The sequence below is a fragment of the Amblyraja radiata genome, chromosome 16 (assembly GCF_010909765.2).
Source record: "Amblyraja radiata isolate CabotCenter1 chromosome 16, sAmbRad1.1.pri, whole genome shotgun sequence".
Lineage (NCBI taxonomy): Eukaryota > Metazoa > Chordata > Chondrichthyes > Rajiformes > Rajidae > Amblyraja > Amblyraja radiata.
The window spans coordinates 50,213,767-50,235,625 of NC_045971.1; the positions used below are offsets into that span (position 1 = coordinate 50,213,767).

Sequence of the window (21,859 nt, forward strand, 5' to 3'; positions counted from 1 at the left end):
GCAGCAGAAGAGGAAATTTAATTGGAGTAATTTAAAATAAAATAAGGGTTTTAATGGAGCCAGTGGTGAATGATCATTTTGTTTGTTTGGGATTAAGCAACTTTATACCTTAATTTCCAAAATGTTGTTGAGGAGACACATTTTCTGTGGAGTTTTATTCAAGCTTCTAATCTTTTCTCACTAGTGATAGTTATGGAATTTATCATTGGATAAATATGTATATGGAATTACCATTTTGTCTTACAAATCTTCAAGCTTAATGAATGGTAGCATTTCAAGGATATTTTATGATTTCAAATGTTGGTAATTAGTTGAACAGATGATTTTCACTGATTGCCATTAACTGCTGTGGAGACAATTGCAAATTGTGGAGGTATTGCTTTATTTTGCAACAAATATCAGATAATTACGGGTGTTTTTCCTTTCTCTTTCTTAAAGAACAAGTGAGGCTTATGACGCAAGAGGCTGAAAAATCAGAGGCCAGGTTCATTACAATGGAAGCTCAGTCCAAATTGAAAATCAATCTGATTGAAGAGGAGCTGGACAATGTACAGGTACCCCAAATAAAAACCCTTTGTACCTGGTGACGATTAACTGAATATTAATCTGTTTGCCATTTACCTAGAATTAAATTACTTTATCTTATTAAAAAAAGGGAAATTGATGGTATGTTATTCCGTGAGTTGTTGAAGCATTGTGGGAACCACATTTTTGTTTTACAGTTAGTTTTGTACATTGTATATTTTTAATCTGGGCTCAACTGTATGAAGGAGTGCTTCCCTACATTTCACAGCTCACTCCATTCCGTGTAGAACCCCTTTCTGAAGAGTAAGTGACATGGGATAGATGTGAACCTGCAGGAAAATTCAATCATAAAATAGTTGTTGTAGAATGGAGCTGTCGGCAATGGCACATTAAAAGTATAATGCATGCTAAAGTTATTTAGAGAATCATACTGTTCATAAACAGGCCCTTCAGCCCAACTTGCCCACACTGACCAACGAGCCCCATCTACACTAGTCTTACCTGTCTAGAGTCATAAAGCAAAATATTTAATCTAGAATTTGAATGGTGACTATTTTACTGACCAATAGAAATCCCTTGGCTATAATTGACACTAAAGTTATTTCTACCCAGATTGTACCTTCTCGGCAGGAGCTGCTGGAGCTCAAAGATATAGCCGTTGACTTGGAAGAGGAGAACGAACAGTTACACCTGAAAGTGAACTGGCTACAACACGTCGAGGCACAAAATGGTGTGTGTATAGTATGTCTTTAATTGGGTAAGAAGGAACTGGGGATACTGGTTTACACCGAAGATAGACACAAAATGCAGGTCAGGCAGCATCTCTGGAGAAAAGAATAGGCGATGTTTCGGATCAAGAATTAGAGGTATGGGAGGTACAGAACAAAGTAGAGCCCGCATCGATGACTCGGGGAGGGTGGAGCTGACAATGGTTCATTGTTGGCTGGGGATGAGGTGATAATGAAGGAATACAAATGGTAAAATTAGCAAGAGGACTAGAGTGGGGGAGAGACAGACAGAGAGAGAGAGAGAGAGAGAGAGAGAGATAGAGAGAATTGGCAGGGTTATTTGGTTAGAGATCCTTCATCTCTTGTGTAAGAAGGAACTGCAGTTGCTGGTTTAAACCGAAGATAGACACATAAAGCTGGAATAACTCAGTGGGACAGGCAGCATCTCTGGAGAGAAAGAATGGGTGACGTTTCGGGTCATGACCCTTCTTCTTTCTCGTTATTTAAATGGTGATATGTGTTTTCTTACAGAGGATCTTCAAGCAAAATTGGAAGAATATGAAGAGCAACACCAGAACATGCAAGCAGATTTAGAACAAGCTACCAAGGGACAAACTTCCCAGGTTGGGAGAATTTGTGCTGCATTTAATTCCTCCATGTACAATCTTAATTCCAAGTGTGTGCATTCTGCACAGATTCAACAGTCTCAAGTATCCTGCTAATTAATATTACATTGTATTTCATGTTGCTTATTCAGATTAATTTTTAAATGGATCATTTAAGTAAGTTTTTATTTTGCTCTTTTCTATTATCATCCTTACTTTTTGGCTTGATTCTTGCATCTGAGGGGTGATATTTGCTTCCACACCAGATGGTTTCTGTATACATTACCATACACCTTGTACATGGAGAAAGTCTACTGAATTAGCTCGTGTGGTTGGGGAAGCAACAGAGTAGTTCCAGACTTTTTAATCTAGTTTGGATAATTTTACCTAGTAATATTATACGGTCATAAGGAATAATATTAGGTCATTCTGCCCATCAAGTCTACCCCACCATTCAATCATGGCTGATCAATTACTCCCTCCTAACCCCATTCTCCTGCCTTCTCCTCTAACCTCTGACACCTGTACAAATCAAGAATCTATCTATGCCTGAAAAATATCCACTGACTTGGCCTCTACAGCCATCTTTGGCAAAGAATTCCACAGATTCACCACCTTCTGGCTAAAGAAATGTCACCTCATCTCCTTCCTAAAAGAACATCCTTTAATTCTGATTATCCAGAACTCTAAACATTTATTGGCAAGACTGATTTCTGTGGTTAGAGCGTGTCCTATGCTTGAGCCGATATTCTCCAGATTTTAGAAGAGTGTAAAGTGAAAGGAAGGAGCGGGTGTGGAGAAAGGTGTGTTTGACTGATAGGCTGATAGGATATTTTTACTAATGGGAGAGTCAAGACCTAAAGGGCACATCCTCAGGATAAGGAGCTGCAATAGACAATAGGTGCAGGAGTTGGCCATTCGGCCCTTCCATCCAGCACCGCCATTCAATGTGACCATGTTTGATCATCCCCAATCAGTACCCCGTTCCTGCCTTCTCCCTATATCCCCTGACTCCGCTATCTTTAAGAACTCTTTCTAGCTCGCTTCTGAAAGTATCCAGGGAACCGGCCACCACCTCCCTTTGAGGCAGAGAATTCCACAGATTCACAACTCTCTGTGTGAAAAAGTGTTTCCTCGTCTCCGTTCTAAATGGCTTACCCCTTATTCTTAAACTGTGGCCCCTGGTTCTGGACTCCCCCAACATCGGGAACATGTTTCCTCCCTCTAGTGTGTCCAAACCATTAATAATCTTATATGTTTCAATAAGATCCGCTCTCATCCTTCTAAACTCCAGAGTATACAACGTAGCCGCTCCATTCTCTCAGCATTTGACAGTCCCGTCACCCCGGGAATTAACCTTGAAAACCTACGCTGCACTCCCTCAATATCAAGAATGGACTTCCTCAAATTAGGGGACCAAAACTGGACACAGTTCTCCAGATGTGGTCTCACTAGGGCCCTAAACATTTGCAGAAAGACCTCATTGCTCCTATACTCAACTACTCTTGTTGTGAAGGCAAACATGACATTTGCTTTCTTCACAGCCTGCTGTACTTGCATGCTTACTTTCATTGACTGATGAGCAAGGACCCCCGGATCCCGTTGTACTTTCCCTTTTCACAACTTGACACCATTTAGATAATAATCTGCCTTCCTGTTTTTGCTACCAAAGTGGATAACCTCACATTTATCCATATTAAACTGCATCTGCCATGCATCTGCTCACTCAGCCAAACTGTCCAAGTCACCCTGCATTCTCATAGCATCCCCCTGACAATTCGCACTGCCACCCAGCTTTGTGTCATCTACAAATTTGCTAATATTACTTTGAATCCCTTCATCTAAATCATTGATGTATATTGTAAATAGCTGCACAGAGCCTTGCAGTACCCCATTAGTCACTGCCTGCCGTTCTAAAATGGTAACGTTAATCCCTACTCTTTGTTACCTGACTGCCAACCAATTTTCTATCCATGTCAACACTCTAGCCCCAATACCATGGGCCCTAATTTTGCCAACTAATCTCCTATCAAATTTGACCCTATCTAATGGTTTCTGAAAGTCCAGGTACACTACATCCACTGGCTCTTCCTTGTCCATTTTCCTAGTTACATCCTCAAAAAATACCTGAAGATTAGTCAAGCATGATTTCCCTTTCATAAATTAATGCTAACTAGGACCGATCCTGTTATTGTTATCCAAATATGCCGCTATTTCATCTTTGACTCCAGCATCTTCCCCACCATCAATGTCAGGTTAACTAGTCTATAATTCCCTGTTTTCTCTCTCCCGCCTTTCTTATAAAATGGGATAGCATTAGCTACCCTCTAATCCGGTGATTCCCAACCTAGGGCCATATAACCATATAATAATAACCATATAGCAATTACAGCATGGAAACAGGCCATCTCGACCCTTCTAGTCCATGCTGAACACGTATTATCCCCTAGTCCCATCTACCTGCGCTCAGACCTTAACCCTCCATTCCTTTCCCGTCCATATAACTATCCAATTTATTTTTAAATGATAAAAACGAACCTGCCTCCACCACCTTCACTGGAAGCTCATTCCACACAGCCACCCCTCTCTGAGTAAAGAGGTTCCCCCTCATGTTACCCCTAAACATCTGTCCCTTAATTCTCAAGTCATGTCCCCTTGTTTGAATCTTCCCTACTCTCAGTGGGAAAAGCTTATCCACATCAACTCTGTCTATCCCTCTCATCATTTTAAAGACCTCTTTCAAGTCCCCCCTTAACCTTCTGTGTTCCAAAGAATAAAGCCCTAACTTGTTCAACCTTTCTCTGTAACTTAGTTGCTGAAACCCAGGCAACATTCTAGTCAATCTCCTCTGTACTCTCTCTATTTTGTTGACGTCCTTCCTATAATATGGCAAATTTCAGGGGGGGCCAGAGAAAAAATTTGGGATTTAGGGATCTGTGGTGCAATGAAGGGGGCCACAGAGCTACAACCCTGTTGCCTCCTAAATTTCACTTCTAATACATTTAAATCTACGTAGTTGAAATATATTTGATGTTTGTGGAATAGAATAAAAGAGAATATATGTGTAATTATTACACACTGATATTTTTATGGAAGGTATTATAATATTAAGTACTTTTTTACCGCTAATAATGTCAGGAGGAGCTACAGAAAAATTAAAAGATCCCAAGGGTGCCATGAGCTAAAACGGGTTGGGAACCACTGCTCTAATCCACAGGAACTGATCCTGAATCTATGGAACATTGGAAAATTAACACCAATGTGTCCATGATTTCTAGAGCCACTTTCTAATGTACCCTGGGTTGCAGACCATCAGGCCCTGGGGTTCTACCCAACAACATTTCCTGCCTAATGTGAATTTTCTTCAGTTCCTCCGTCACCACAGATCCTCTGGCCACTAGTACATCAGGAAGATTGTTTGTGTCCTCCTCAGTGAAGATGGATCCAAAGTACTTGACATTTCCCCTCTGAGGGTTGAGAATCTTTTGAATTCTTTACCCTCCAGAGCTGTGGGTGGAGAACCATTCAGTATATTCAAGGGTTAGCCAGCTAGAATTTTACTCTGCAGGAAAATTGAGGGTTATGGGGATTATGTAAATGTTTAGATCAAAGATCTAATCAGCCATGATCATGTGATAGAATGAATAAGGCTCAAGGGCTGATTTTATGTAATAAAAGTTTCCAATTATCCAATTCTACAACTTGCAATTCTAATAACATGTAACAATATGTCTTGAAGGTGTACATTAAATGGAACAAGTCAGTGCTTCATTGCCCATAGGTCCATTTATCTTAAAGACAATTAAAATAATTTTACTTATATCTGATAATCACTGAAATCATCATTTCCAGCAGAGAATAAAAAAGGGTAAACTATCTTTTACAAACTATAGTTTTCACCATGAAGTTTACTTTTTAATGCTGATCACATCTCTGGTCATCTTGCTGAATAACTCTCAACTACAAATCAGCTTGCTATTTTGTGAATCAAATATGTCCGGGAGGCAAACATAGAGAATCATTACTCTTGTATCATGTCTCAGCGTTTCTGTTTCTTATGGCATCAAGCATCTAATTGGCCAGTTAGATGAGTGGATGATGTTGCTTTGTGTGTAATGTGTCTGTAGACAAGTGAATCTGAATCTGCAGAGGAACTGCACAGCCGCCTGATGAAGTGGCGAGAAACGGTTTATAAGCCAACACCGAGCCATGACATCGATGAGAGGAATGTCATGGAATTAAGGATGAGGCAACTTGAGGAAGAAAGAGAAGGTAAATTGTGGTGCTCTCTGGTACTCACTTGGAACAAATCATGCAGTTTACTTTGTTTTAATTTAAAATATTTAAGAAGTGAATGACTTGATTAGTGATCTTGATGACTTGAAAGTCGAGTGCACCTCTATTTAGGGATCTGTTTGTTGTCCATATTTCAGTCAAGACAAAGGCTACTGTCGACTTTTTAAAGCTGGAATTCTAACGATTTTACTTTCAGCATCAAAATCTATGCTGACAATAGTTTTGTCCAGTTTTATTTACATTGGTAATTACAAAGGTAGCACACTTACCTTTTTGTCCAAATGGCCACTACACAGGCTTCACTCAGTTTATTCATGAATTGCAGGTTCTCCTGAAGAAATACTGAAATAATGTCAATACATAAATCAGTATTGGTATTAGTTGTCTCTGGGATACCAGTGATGTAAATCTAGCTTTGTTACTGCAAGCTTTTAAAATGTAAAGCCAGCCAGCCAGCTGCAAGGTGTTTTAGCCCAGTCAGAAACTAACACCTTAACATGGTGAAGCCACAAGGTAGTGATGGTCACCAGGGTCCAATCAGTCCATATTGTGCCTGTGTTCATGCTGTCTTTCTGAATGACGTGTCTTCCTGTGGCACAAAACTGATTGAGGATAACTGGTTCTTTCCCGGCTGCTCTGATCCAGATTTGATCTCAGAACTGCAGGAGCTGGAGGAGGAACAGGGGGATCTTCAGAGACGAGGACAGGATCAAGGATGGACAAAGCAGACCACAGCTGGCCAAAAGCTTAGGGTATGTGCTCAGTCTGACACTTAAATATCTGTGGAAATTTAATGCTTGAGTTCCCTCGACATTTTACGCTGTTATTAATTTTAAGCTTTGCCAAGGTTGAATAAAATAGTTTTCTGTTTGGAGGGAGTGGGGGAGGGGAGGGGCAGCACAGTGATAGAGTTGCTGCCTTACAACACCAGACATCCGGGATCAATCCTGACCACTGGTGCTGTCTGTACCGAGTTTGCACGTTCTCCCCGTGACCACGTGGGGTTTCTCCGGGTGCTACTGATTCCTCCAACACTCCAAAGGCGTACAGGTTTGCAGGTTAATTGGCTTGGGTAAAACTTGTAAATTGTCCCTAGTGTGCAGGATAGTGTCCGGGGTGAGCACTGGTCGGCCTGGACTCATTGGGCAGAAGGGCCTGTTTCCCTGCTACATCTCGAAAGTCTAAAGTCTTCAGTAGTTTTGAGAAGGTAAATATATATACGGAGATTTGCTAAACTGAAAAAGCCTTCAACTCAATTTTCAGTGCCATTATAAGTTGGACAGAGATGGATGGCCTCATACAAGGAGAAAGCATTATATCAGGCTCAATCATGTTCCATTTCTAATATTAAAAGTAAAATGACATCAATAGACAGATTTTGGAAATCACTGACAAATCTGGAAAGTACAGCAATATTTGTAATTTTAGCGAATTTACCCCTTTATATATAAACATTTGAACAGTTCAAATTAAAGATCAGTTTTGGACATGATGGGCAAAATGACGGCTTCTGGGGTTGTGACAACCTGATCAATTTTAACTCCCATTTTTCATGTCTGGTGTTAATAGTCATTGGGTTCCATCCAGTGTGCACAGTATCTCTGTCTCTGTTACTGACGATCATTTACCCATCTGTATTTTCAAGGGAAGTATTTAAAATACATCAAAGCAAATGAGTAGAGCGTTGGTGAATTCATTTTAGCTTGATACCAAGTAACTACATTTGGGAAATTTAAAGGGTTGTTAATACAGCAACTTTGTTGTTCCGTGGTACAAATGTATTGTGGATTCATGTGCAAGGAAGTAAACATTTCTATTATTATTCAGGATACTATTATTTATGAAGGAATAAAACGTTAAAGTCACAAACAGAAGAACATTCTCGTGTTTTATACCTTCTGCCCAAAGTACAGCAAGTGAAGATGTAAACTGAGCAATAGTTGAGCTGTTTGACTTCTCCAATACTTCCGATGTCAACAAATACTCCTTTAATGGTTGATCTGCCTCCAGTGTATCAATGACCACATTGGCAACATATCTCCCCACAGCATTGGTTGTCACTTGGGTAGTCTACACCCCAGCGGTATCAACATTCTCTAATTTTATATAGCCCTTGTCTTCTCCCTCCTCCCCATCCCTCTTCTCAGCTCTCCTTCTAGTCCTACTGTCCCCGCCACTTCCTTTCTATTTACCCCCCCCCCCCCACATCAGTCTGAAGGCGGGTCTTGACTCGAAACGTCACCTATAGATGCTTTCCTCCGTAGATGCTGCCTCACCTGTTGAGTTTCTCCAGCATTTTATGTCTACCTTTGTTTTTTCCAGCATCTGCAGTTCTTTCTTAAATAGATCTTGGAGAAGGCTGAACCAGCGGGCAGCTGTACAAACAAATGAATGACCGACTATGGAGCCCCCGGTTTCACCCCAGTGGTGGAAGATTTCTTGTAAGTTATACTATGTTCACACGTTAATAAGAAAGTTAATATTAACGTGTTAACATAGAAAACTTCTGCTGAAAGTCATGACTTGCAGGGCCAACTTGACCAGAAAACTGATAGTTGTGTTGTTGCAGAAATAAATGCATTGAATATTGATAAAGAAAGTCTTCAGAATGAGAATAAAGAACTTCACACATCTTTGTGCAGGTGGACTGCTGAGCGCAGTCAACTGCAGGGGAAGGTGAATGTCAAGTCTTCTAATGTTTTGCAGTTTCCCCGCTTGAAAGGGATTTAATTTATCTACCCCGAAATGATGAACTGGATTCACTCAGACCAAACACTTCTTTTCCACCTTTTATTTTCTCCTTCTTTTATTTTGGCAGATTTGACTTGACACCTCCCACTCGATCTTCCAATGGAACCACTTGGGAGATCGACGCTTTAAAGTCAAACTTTGAATGGGGGTTTGAACTTAGCCACCTGATGCATTTTTGTCTTGTTCTTCTACTGGAAGTAAGACAACTTCCCAGACTTTGAGTTTTACCCTCTTCTTGACGTCATCGTGTACGTGGTAGGGTCCAAAGAGGTCTACTGTTGTAAACTCAAAAGGAGCAGCAGGTTCAGTTCTTTCAGGCGGCAGATCACTCATTACTTGTTGACATTTCTTTGCTTTTGCTTTCTTGCAGATTATGCAGTGATCAACAACTTTTTGAGCAATTCTCCTTCCTTTTATGACCCAAGCCTTTTTTCTCATTTTAAGCAAGGTCCCAGCCACTCCGTCATGACTCTCCCTGTGAGCCTCCCGAGCTAGCAGCATGGACACCCAGGCATCAACGGGTAGGATGGGAACAGCAACTTTATCCTCTTCAAAGCTCTGCACTCTGCCACCACAAACCATCAGCCCAGAATCTTGGTCTTTATAGGCTACCAGTCGATCTGTTGTGGTGCTTGGGAAAGTTGTGCCCAATTGCGCAGCACAAAAAATGTCTTTTAGAGCATTTTCTCGTTCTCTTACTGTAATGACTCCTGTCAAAGAGATGGCCTCCCACTTTGGATTGTTTAGGGCTTTCCACAAGATGATACCACTTCTCCACTTGAATTTGACTGTGTAGCTCAAATACTTCTTTAAACGTGAGGCGAACACTGCTCCACACATCTCTGCTTTAACAGCGTCTCCTCTGTGGTCCAAGGGAGTTAACTTGGCCTTGGATTCCACAAGTCTGACAATTGGGCCATGGTCTGAATCCCATCTCACGTACATCACTGCCCCGTACGTGTGCTCACTTCTGTCAGAAAAGGTGATTCCCAAGGGTTCAGTTGCGGAGCAAGAGGGAGTCAGTGCCCTGACGAACTTGACTTTTCCAAGTTGTTCGTACTCTTCAAAGAGCTTAATTGCATCCTCCCTGAGTCCATCTGAGAGTGCCATGTCCCATGTGTCTCTGACCGAACAGCTTCCCTCTTTTGCTTCTTGGAAAGCTCTGCGTACTAGAATCGCTCCCTTTTGCTTAACAGGAGCCACTATGCCGATGGGGTCATATAGCCCTGCTACCTGGCTGAGAAGCTCTCTTCTTGTTAGGGGATTTGGCGTCTGAGTTTTGATCTCTTCAACAATGTTGCCCAGACCAAGTGCCTTGTTATCATCATCATGCATTTGGTTTGGTAGGATCATGCTTTTTGTTTTGCTTTTCTTTAAAGCATCATTGTCCTCCTTCCTCCCACTTTGGCCAGACAGAACCCAAGGCTTGAGCTCAAACCCACCAGCTTTCAGGATTCGTTCCACATTTACTGTGATGATTCTCAACTGGTCGAGGCTGTTGTGAGATGTGAGGATGTCGTCAACATAGCTGTCTTTCTGGAGTACTTGCTGCTCATCCTTGAGGTAGGTAAAAGAAGGAAGATTAGCAGTCTCACGCATTGCCAACTGTGCAATGCACCCCGCAGGTTTGTCTCCGATGTTCACTCTTGTGATAGCATACTCTCCCAGCTCCTCGTCCTCGGAATCTCGCCAGAGGAATCTGTGCAAGTGTACTTCACGGTCCTCCAACCAGACTGAGTTATACATCTTCTTTATGTCTCCCAGAGCAGCATAGATTCCGCCTCTGAATCTGAGGAGGACGGCGCGAATTTGGTTGAGGACGTCTGGACCTTTCATCAGCAAATCATTTAAGCTGACACCATTGCACTTTTGGCTGCTGTTCCACACTAGTCTCACTGGGGTTGTGACAGAGTGGGGGTTTGGAGCAATAAGGTGACTCACATACCACACTGGTCCCTTCCAGTTTGCAATCATGTCTTCGGACAATTTGATTGCAGCCTTTCGGTCCACCATGTCGTGCACCTGAGCTGTGTAGGCACTTTTCCATTCAGGTTCTCTGGATAGCTGCCTCTCCGTCCTGAGAAATGTGGCTTCCACTGTCCTTTTATTATTTGGTAGAGAAGCTGGGTCTTCCAACCAAGGATAGCTAGCATGCCAATGTGGGTCTTTACTGTGACGGTCTCCTGTTACGTAGGTGAGGCCTTCCCTTACCACTTCGAGCTCTCTCTCTTCAGCAAGAGTCATTTCTTTTCCGCCTGGCTGGCAGTTTCCACAGCGGCAACCCCCGCACTTTGGCTTGCATGCTGCTCCAATGCTATCCCACTTCCACCAATCCAAGAAGTCCCGATTGGCGGTTGATGTGCGTGACTTCTGAACTTTGACGGCGACCTGTCCGTTTGGTGAAAGTTCCTCAGGGACTGGGGCAGTGAGCTCCTCATACTTTAAAGCAGCTGCTCTCATTGATCTTGCGAAGTGTGTTTTGGACATGTGGGCTGACATGGTAAGCTTCTCAAACAGACAGCTCAGGATGACAACCTCCAACAGTCTTTCCCAGTGGTCCATCCCACAGAATGAGATCTCCAACAGTTCTAATCCTCTGAGGCGCTAGCTGACCTTCTCTATGGCTTATGAGCAAATGTATCTCTTTTGGTCTCACAAGTTCCTCAAGTGGGACGTCTGGAAAGAACTTTTGCAGCTGCTGTGGTGTCACATGTTTGTGAACATCTGCAATGCTGTCCAACCCATAACAAACTAACTGGTGCGACTTGAGTGTGCCCTTGGGAGTCTTCACTCGGATCTTTAGAAGGTAGCGCCTCGTCTCGACGTGGACCTTCATCCCCCCAACTCCATGGACGATAAGCGTGATGTCTTCACTCCTAAGGTTCAGTCTACTCGCAGCCTTGTGAGTTATGTAGTTGGTATCTGAAGCCAAGTCAATTAATGTCCCAACCTTTTGTCCAGCATTTGCTACGACCTCCAAAAGCATCATAATCACTGGATGCTCTTGCAGTCCACCTTCCTTTAGGAGGCTTGGCTGATGCTTTGCAGTGTTGAAGGCTCTTGATGCAGTGTTGGAGAACACATCTCGGCATTGTTTTGCCAACTCTGGTGGAAGTTTGCTGAAAAACTCCTCTTGGTGCACTGTATATTTCTTTTTGCCTTTATCTTCCTCTGGACCAAATTTACTTCTTCTCTGATCCACACTGCTTTTCCTCATCTCATAATTGGGGCACAGATAAAAATGATGCTCAGGATTTTGTTCATCCTTGCAGATTAGATTTTTACACAGATATGCAGGTTTGCAGTATGAACCATCATCATGGACTTCAAGACACTTTTTGCATGCTCCCAACTTCTTTACTGCAGCTCTTTTCTCTGTCAGCTTTAGCCCTCGAAACTGCTTGCGAGTACAGCTTCCTTTTATGCTTTATGTCACCACAGACTACACAACTTGTGTGGTCATTTTCTGACTTGGTAGACTTGGTTCTGGCATGTCTTGGTTCAATCCGAGTTTCCTTTCTACTCGGCTCCTCGTCCCTCAGTTGCTCGAGCTGTTCGTATATGCTCTCCTGCTCTTTGAGAAATGACAAGAGACTGTCAAACCGTTTCTCTGGTGCCACACCATTCCTCTTGTCAGCTACATAAACCAGCCATTCCTTCTTAAGGGTTTCTGGAAGCTTGGTTTCAATTGATTTTGTCATCAGTGGATTTTTAATAGCGCCTGTGTCTCCGAGATCGCTCAAGTCATTAAGCGCCTTTTCCACAGCTTGAATTAATTCCACTATTTTACGTGGCTGATGTCCTCTGACAGGTGGGATTCTCTGAAGCTCCTCCACTATCTCAATAGCAATAGCTGTTTGATTTCCAAACCGGTTCTCTAGGACACGAAAGATATCATCTGCAGTGTTATAACTTGTGAGGCGGAGGTCTCTTGTAATTTTGTCCTCCAGACTGTCCAGCAATTGAACCTTCTTCACCTCATTTGATCCAGTGGGTTCACCTTGCTTTTGCAGTGCTTCCCAATCCTTCCTCCATCTATAAAAGTCACGCTTGTTTCCAGTAAACTTAGGAAGGGCCGTGGGCCTCAGTCTGATGACTGGTGAAGGATAATTGAAAGCTTTCGCCGCTTGTGCTAATCCTTCAGTGTCCTTCTTTATTCTTGCCTGTATGAAGTCAGCCTTCCTGGAAACCAGCTTGGGGACGAGAAGCTCGAGTGTTCTTAGGTGTTTCTGGAAGCTCTCTTGCTCATCCAGAGGGACCCAACGTTTCCACCGACTATACGTCTCCTTTGCAGTCTTTACCAGTTTCTGCAGGTGGTTAAGCATGAATTCATATGCTTCTTGGTTGCTATTTGATGGTGCGGTGGCAGCAGCAAGTTCACATGCACCATCTGCTGTCTGTAGTGAGGTGGATAATTCAACATTTCCAAACTTTGCCCATAGAGTGTCCTGGATGAGCCCTTTGACCTCTTTTAGTTTTGACTCGCACTCCTTTGCAGTCTTTGCCAGGTCGGCATTTTGCTGTTCAGTTAACACAGTTTCTTCATCTGCGTCCAGCTCCGCCTCCAGCTCTGCAATGAGTCCAGCCTCCACATCGTCATTGGCTTCCATGACTTTTTCGGCCTCCTGCATGAGTTTGTTGAAATTGTTCCTGAGCTCCTCTTCAGACATTTCTTCATGGTTCCTAATGATGCTGTTAACAAGGCGAGAGAATGCCCGTTTTGCTGTTGTCCTCTTCAGCTTGAGCTGCTCAGCTGACTTTCCAGCAACTTCATCAGCCATGATTTATCTTGACTTAACTGTCTTTTTTCCAGGTTTCCAGATATCCTGGCCCCGCCCGGTTTTTCACTGTTAAGTCTTCTACTGTTTCCAGATCTCCTGGTCACAGCGGTTTTTCACTGTCAAGTCTTCTAATGTTTTGCAGTTTCCCCGCTTGAAAGGGATTTAATTTATCTACCCCGAAATGATTAACTGGATTCACTCAGACCAAACACTTCTTTTCCACCTTTTATTTTCTCCTTCTTTTATTTTGGCAGATTAGTTTTTATCAGTTTAGGTCTTTATCAGCTTTGGTCTTTAACAGTTTTGGTCTTTAACAGTTTTAGTCTTTAACAGACACCACCAATATCAACACGTTAGCCAGACAAGTTTCTCAGCTTTTAAATGGTTAAACAGAGTCTCTGGGGCTGCAGTCTTCGACTCAGTCCATTTAGAGTTCAGTCCTTACCGGCTGCCAATCGGGTCTGTAGAATCAGTCCTGCTTGCCTTTTCTGGCTCTCGCGGCAGTCTTTTCGGACAGTCTTTTTGATTTACTGCTGGATTCACTGCTCGCAAGTTTCTTCTCTCTCCTTCACTGGCTTCTGGTGCTCTGTGCCCTTTTGACCCCCAGGCAGAACTCGGCAGGCTGGGGTTCCGCCCACTTCAATCACTGTCTCGTGATTTCAATTGTAGCATTTCTCTGCTCGAAAGTTTCTTGCATTTCAGTTTGACTTGACAGTGAATGAGAATGAACTCGCAACACATCTTGTGTGGGATCAGGCACAGGCATTCAACACTGAAAATTGTCGGCTTAAAGCAGAACTTGAAGAGATGAAGTCTGCATTTCAAAGTAAAGTTGGTGAATTTAAAGTTGGTGATGTCATTGAATCAGCAAGCACATTTACTGCAACAGCTCCAAGCCAAAACTTGAGCAGTTGGGCCAATATATGCAGATGATTTCCGGGTTGCAACATCAGGAGCAAGTTGTGGTGTGTGAAGCAGGTCAGCTCAAGCAAACTCTGCAAGAGAAAGATAAATATCTACAACAGCAGGGAGATGAGCTTGGACATCTCCAGAAGAAATCTGAAGAACACCAAGCCCTGGAAAAGCAATCATGCAAAACATGGAAACCATTTCCAAACTTCAAAATCAAATCCAAGACTTGACCTTGAAAACTCACAAACTGAAGCACACCATCGAGGAGAGAGACTTGCTGCTGTCCTGTAAAGTGGGAGATTGTGTCAAACTCAGGACGGTTCATTCTGAAATGGACGACACAATTTCACAACTTTGGGCGCAATTGGCAGCTTCCAGTTCTGAAGCTGAGAGGTTGAAATGTGTTATTAAGGATAAGGAATTGTCCCTCTCTCAAATAAAGGAGCCGCAGCAGCTTGCAGGAGGGGAGGCAGAGGCTTCTATCCGAAGCTGATGGTATATCCACAGAGAAACAGAACCTAAACGTTGCCTGTGAAAGTCTGAAGCAGACACTGGACATCCTAACTCATGAGAAGCAATAATATTCTCAACAGTTGGATTCACTGAAAAACTCCCAGATGGCAGAGTTGTCAGAGTGGAAGACAAAGCACGATGAATTAAAGCACGAATATGAATCCCTTTTGTAATCCCTCGAAAATATCAGCAATGAGATGGATAAGATGAGGCAAATAGTTGAGACGGCAAGAAAAGAGAAACAGGAGGTGATGTTCAAGCTCCGCGATGTAGAAGCCAAACGACAAAGCATGGAGAGGCAGCTTGAGGAAGCTGGTGCCCAAAATGAAAAAATAAAGGACAAAATGAAAAAGTTTACAAAATCCAAGCAGCGGCGAGTTCAGGAGCTTGAGGAAGAGATTGAAAGAATTAGCAGCGAGTTACAAACTATTACCACAAAGCAGAGTCACGCAAGTGAATTGTCTGCCCAGTACAATCAGCTCCAGGAGGAAAGCAAATCACTGAAGCAAACTTATCACCATCTTAAAGCAGAGTTTTGGCAAAACCGAAAATGAGGGCGAGCTTCTGCTGAATGAATTTAATTCATTCATATCCATCATAGAGGAGTTGCAGAGTGAGAATGATTCTTATCAGGCTGATTTTAATGAACCACTGTCATTAGAATCCCAATCCCTGGAGGACCAGCCTGTGCTGAAGGAAGGAAAGGTTTACACGACAGGGCAAGTAGGACCATTGTTGTCTCAGAAGCGTAGACAATTAGAGGATGACAAATCTCTTCTCCAGGAAGAACTAGAAAATTTCCAGGAAATGTCAGAAAAGGCCAAAAATGAGAGAGTGTTTGGAGGCAGAATGACTTAAAAATGTCGACAAGATAGATCAGTTAACATATGCAATATAATTTACTTGTCAATGAATTGGACTGCTTCAGAGAAGAGAAACTTCAGCTGATGAAAGAAAAAGAGGTACAGGAAATAAAACTGGTGAAAGAATTTGAAGTGAGGCTTCGGTCTGCTCGGAGGTGTAATACCTCGTCTAAAGGTGAGACCAAGGAGCTTCGAGAATTGTTAAAAAGTGAAGCAGCAGGAAATAATGATTTTGCAGAAGGACTGCATCAAGTACCAGAAGCTCCAGAAGACATTGGATAAAACCGTGATCTTTGTATTTTTGTTTATTAATCAATATTATTATCTGTATATTCATGCCTAACTATATATGTAACAACTAATACTTATTAAATATCTATATTACTACTAAAATTATTAACATTAAAATTTCTCATAAAAATTTAATACTGTATATGATTGATAACAATGATTAATAATTAATAGTCTTCGATTAACGTAGAAATGAATTACATACTTATATTATATAGGAAGATATGCAAGAGGTAAATTAGATTACGTCATTAAAAAAGTTTAACGGTTTTTCTCTTTATTTTTCGATTTAAAATTAAATTTATAGATTTAGCGAAAAAATTAATATGATATGTGAGAATAATAACGTTGGGAATTTTTGCTGTTTTTGAACTTTTCTGCAGGGTCACGTGTTTATGTATGTATACATATGGGTATATATGTATATATATGTATGTGTATATATATATATATATATATGTGTGCATATTGTGTGTGTGTACGTATGGATATGTAAATAAGTTTGTTACTCCCAAGAAGTTATTTGAATGTTAGAAATAATCTTTTTTTTCTTCGGGCACGGAGCTGGAAATTTTTTTTTTACAAAGGCTACGGAAGTCTTTAGAATTCTAGCCACGTTAGTGTGGCTATCACTAACTACACTAATTGTAGATGTAGTTCTTTTTCTTTCACCCTATACTAACCAACTCTATCACTTTTTTCACTTTAAATATTTTTATAATTTAATGTTTGAATGGAAAAATAAGACTAATACAAGGAGATGTGTTCGGAAGAGCGATGTATATGATTTTAAATTCATCTATTTGAGGTTCGGGAGCAGGGTCAGGTTCTATGTGTTGTACCTTCTGCTCGGTTATAGACCACCTTAGAAACAATATGCAAGATGTTAATATGATAAGAGGGGGTCAGGGAATAACATTTTGTAGTTGGAATGTCAAGGGAATTAATGAACCAATTAAGAGAGGTAAAGTTTTGGCACATCTAAATTTAATCAAAACAGATATAATATTTCTACAAGAAACACACCTTAAAAAGGAATCTCAACATAGACTTAAAGCTAAGTGGATCGCTGAATCATATCATTCCTCCTTTTCCCATAAGTCCAGAGGAGTTGCAATACTAATTCGTAAAGGAATACCTTTTAAGAACTCTTCAACAATAGTGGATATTGATGGTAGATATATTATATTAGTTGGAGAGTTAAATGGAGAAAAAGTGATTCTTCTTAATGTTTATGGGCCTAATTTTGATAACCCCAAGTTTTTTAATAAAACATTTAATAAAATTCCTGAATTTACACAATATAAATTAATAATTGGAGGAGACTTCAATTGTACATTAGATCCATACTTAGACAGATCATCAAGGCAAAAAAAAGTAAAATCTCAATCAAGTGTATTTCTAAATTCATTTATTAATACCACTAATATTAAGGATATCTGGAGAATAGAAAACCCAACGGGACGGGAATATTCATTTTACTCACCAGTACACAAAACATACTCAAGAATAGATTATTTTTTAGTTGACTCTACGTTTATCCCATTTATTTATAATTCAAAATACCATAACATTATAATCTCAGATCACGCACCTGTAACATTCATGATTAAATTAAATGGAATGTCCGAGAAACAAGCATATTGGAGATTTAACCCACAAATTTTGAACGAAAGATCATGCCAGGAATATATTATTAAACAGATTCAAATATTTTTTGAGGTAAATGACAACCCTGACACACCTACTTCTCTTATGTGGGAAACGTTTAAAGCGTATGTTCGAGGTACATTAATTTCTGCTCAAGCATTTTATAATAAAGAGAACAGGATTAAGCAACAAACATTGGAAATTGAAATCAAGCAACTAGATATAGAAAATGCGAGAATGCCATCTACTTTAAAACATAATAAAATTGCTGTATTGAAATATAAATTAAATAAAATGTATTCAGAACAAGTAATAAAACTTTATCAAAAAACCAAACAACTACATTTTGAATTTGGAGACAAACCACAAAAATTATTAGCACGTCAGTTACGAAAAATGGAAGGGGAAAAAACAATTCATAAAATTAGAACAGAGACAGGAGAATTATTAAAAATGCCCAAGGATATAAATGATAGATTTCTCCAATACTATCATAACCTTTATTCAACTAAAACCGTAGCACAATCAGAAGGAATAGCAGATTTTTTAATAAAATGTAATTTAAAAGGTCTAGATTCAAACGATAGAGAATTATTAGAAAGGGAGATTACGATAAAGGATATTGAGGAGTCTATTGGCTCTTTAAAAAATGGTAAAGCAGTAGGACCAGATGGTTTAGGTTCCGAATTTTATAAAAAATTTTATGATTTGCTTAGCCCACGTTTACAAAGACTGTATGAGTATATATATACTCAACAGAAACTTCCAGACACTTTAAATGAATCAATAATAACACTTATTCCTAAAGCTGATAAAGATCTGGAAGACCCGGGATCATACAGAGCAATTGCACTTTTAAATACAGATCAGAAAATTTTAACTAAAATACTAGCGCATAGATTAGGTACAGTGATGAATAAATTAATACACCCTGACCAAACAGGCTTTATTCAGAAACGGTACTCATATTATAATCTAAGAAGATTATTTAATATTATATATTCTAAGAGAATTATTAATGAAGATCTAGCAATAATTTCACTTGACGCTGAAAAAGCATTTGATCAGGTCGAATGGCCTTTTTTATTTTCGGTGATGGAAAATATGCAGCTAGGGGAGAAATTCTGTACATGGATAAAACTGTTATATACAAATCCCACGGCTAGAATATTTACAAACCAAAGGTTGTCACCTAAATTTAGCCTATCTAGAGGTTGTAGACAAGGATGCCCATTATCTCCATTATTATTTGCGCTTGCTATTGAGCCACTGGCAGAAAGAGTTAGGGGGCATCCGGAAATACATGGGTATAACACAAAGGACACAGTGAATAAAATTTCTCTATACGCAGATGATGTATTAATTTACATTACAAAACCAGAAATTAGTATTCCAAACTTATTAAAGCTAATAACCCAATTTGGTTCACTTTCAGGATACAGAATAAATTGGAATAAAAGTGAAATTATGCCAATAAGGGAACATAACAAACAGACAATACAACAATTTCCATTTAAAATAGTAAATGAAAAATTTAAATATCTAGGTATTTATGTAACTAAGATATATACATCATTATTTAAAGCAAATTTCCCCCCATTACTGAACAAACTACATAAGAATATTCAATACTGGAAAACACTTCCTATCTCAATGGTAGGCAAAATCAATGCCATAAAAATGATTTTTTTACCGCAAATATTATATCTTTTTCAGACAATTCCGATATATCTGGCAAAAAACTTTTTTTTTAAATTGGACTCTATTGTTAATGATTTTATCTGGGATTATAAGAATCATAGGATAAACAAAAGACACTTGTGTAAATCAAAAATAAATGGAGGCTTGGTTTTACCCAAGTTTTTGTTTTATTTCTGGGCAGTTAACATTAAAAATATGAATTTCTGGTTGGAAGAAATAGATCATCAACCAGACTGGTTAAAAATGGAAAAGGAAGATTGTTTACCTTTTGATATCGGTTCGATATTATTTGCTACGTCTAAATTAAACAAAAAAATTTATAGGGAAAACCCTATAATATTTAGTGCTATACGAATCTGGAAACAATTAAAAAAGACATTAAAATTAGATAATTTATCACTTTTTCTTCCAATTGTGAATAATCCTTTGTTTAAGCCTTCATGGTTGGACGGGGGTTTTACACAATGGAAGAATTATGGAATTAAAAATATGGGACAACTTTACAAGGAAGGCACTTTTCTGACATTTCAGGAATTGCAACAGACTTATGGACTTCGAGGAAATGATTATTTCAGATATCTTCAACTTAGAGATTATGTAAAATCGAACTCCCAAAATTTTCGAATTAGAAATTCAGAAATTCTTGATGAATGTTGGAACAAACATCCTAATACAGAAAAATTAATATCTTATATATACAATATCTTATTAGACAGTGACATTCCCTCGACGGACTTACACAGACAAACATGGGAAAAAGAATTAAATCAAGTAATAACGAAAGATACTTGGGAAGAAAGTTTGCAACACATACATCAGTGTTCACTAAATGCCAGACATTCTCTAATACAATTTAAAGTAATACATAGGTTACATTATTCAAAAACAAAACTACATAAAATTTTTCAACATATCTCACCTATATGTGATAAATGTCAACATTTAGAAGCTACATTATCTCATATGTTTGCAAACTGTATAAAAATTAAAAAATTCTGGGTAAATATTTTTAGTATAATATCTAAAGTAACCAGCACACAATTGGACCCAGATCCAAAATTAATAATACTCGGAATATTAGAATTAAATCAAACACTTAGAACAACACAAAGAAACTTTATTGATTATAGTTTAATAACAGGAAAAAAATTAATTCTAAAATTTTGGAAAGGCCCTACGGCCCCCACAATCAAAATGTGGATTATAGAAATGACGGAGACCTTAAACGTGGAAAGAATCAGATTTTCCCTGTTGGACAAACAGGAATTATTCGTTGGAACATGGTCTCCTTTTATTGATTACTTAAAGGGTCAGAATGGTTCAGCACAGGAACCTGACTAGCACGCGGGCTAAAGAATGGATGAAATACTATACTCTGAAATGTACGAATATATCTCGAATGAAGTCTCTTTTATTTTAACAAATTTTTCCATTCTTCTTTAACTACCTTTTTTTTTTGTTGTTTTTGTTTTTTGTTTTTCTTCTCTTTCTTTTCTTTCTTTACTTCATCTATCTCTTTAGTTCTATCTAGTTAAAAAAAAAAAAAAAGGCAAAAAGTATTGGAGACAATGTAATAATAATTGACAATATTATCAATTTAAAAATGTAAGACTGTAATGATGTATTTTGGTTATGTACCTATCTCCAATAAAAAATATTTTCAAAAAAAAAAAAAAAAAAAAAAAAAAGAAGCTCATTTTGGATTTAGAGTGATGTGTCAAAACATCGGAATCTACCTGTGATGAAATGAGCAAGAGACTAGAGTCTATGACTGCAAAAGCTTCCAAGTCTGGAAGGCGTCAAACTTGTTCAAGAAGAACTTGCATCTTATAAAGTCTTGCTCCAAGACACCAGAACTGAAACTGAAGGGGCTCGAATGCAGTGCTTAGGGTTCACAGAAGATCTTCGGAAGAACGAAGAGAAGACAAAAGCTCAAATTACTAAGAAGGAGAAGGAACTACTTGAGATTTTAGATCAACTGAAAACAATTCATCTGAAAGAAATATTGAGATATCAGGATAAACTGGATTTGCTGGAACGGGACAAAGACAGAGTGGATGCAGCAACGTTGGAAATTGAGAGGCATTTCCCAGCAGCCGAAGCTAATGTTGAGCAGTAAGGATGCAGAGTTCTCAAAGCTTGTGTCATCAAAAGACAGTGACATTTCTGACTATCTAGTGGAAATCCAGCAGCAACATAGAAAGCAAATAGATGACTATGAAAATAATTTGAGGATTCTCCAG

General features: G+C 39.5%; 1 protein-coding gene across 1 annotated transcript in view; it reads left to right on the plus strand.

The window, feature by feature from the left end:
• Window positions 1–21,859, plus strand: part of LOC116982216 (protein bicaudal D homolog) — a 33,439-nt gene that overhangs the window by 1,099 nt on the left and 10,481 nt on the right. The window contains exons 2-6 of the mRNA XM_033035513.1: window positions 439–554; window positions 1,138–1,255; window positions 1,785–1,876; window positions 5,986–6,130; window positions 6,800–6,906. Of these exons, the coding sequence (XP_032891404.1) occupies window positions 453–554; window positions 1,138–1,255; window positions 1,785–1,876; window positions 5,986–6,130; window positions 6,800–6,906 (564 nt within the window). The 5' untranslated portion in view covers window positions 439–452. The remainder of the gene's footprint in view (window positions 1–438; window positions 555–1,137; window positions 1,256–1,784; window positions 1,877–5,985; window positions 6,131–6,799; window positions 6,907–21,859) is intronic.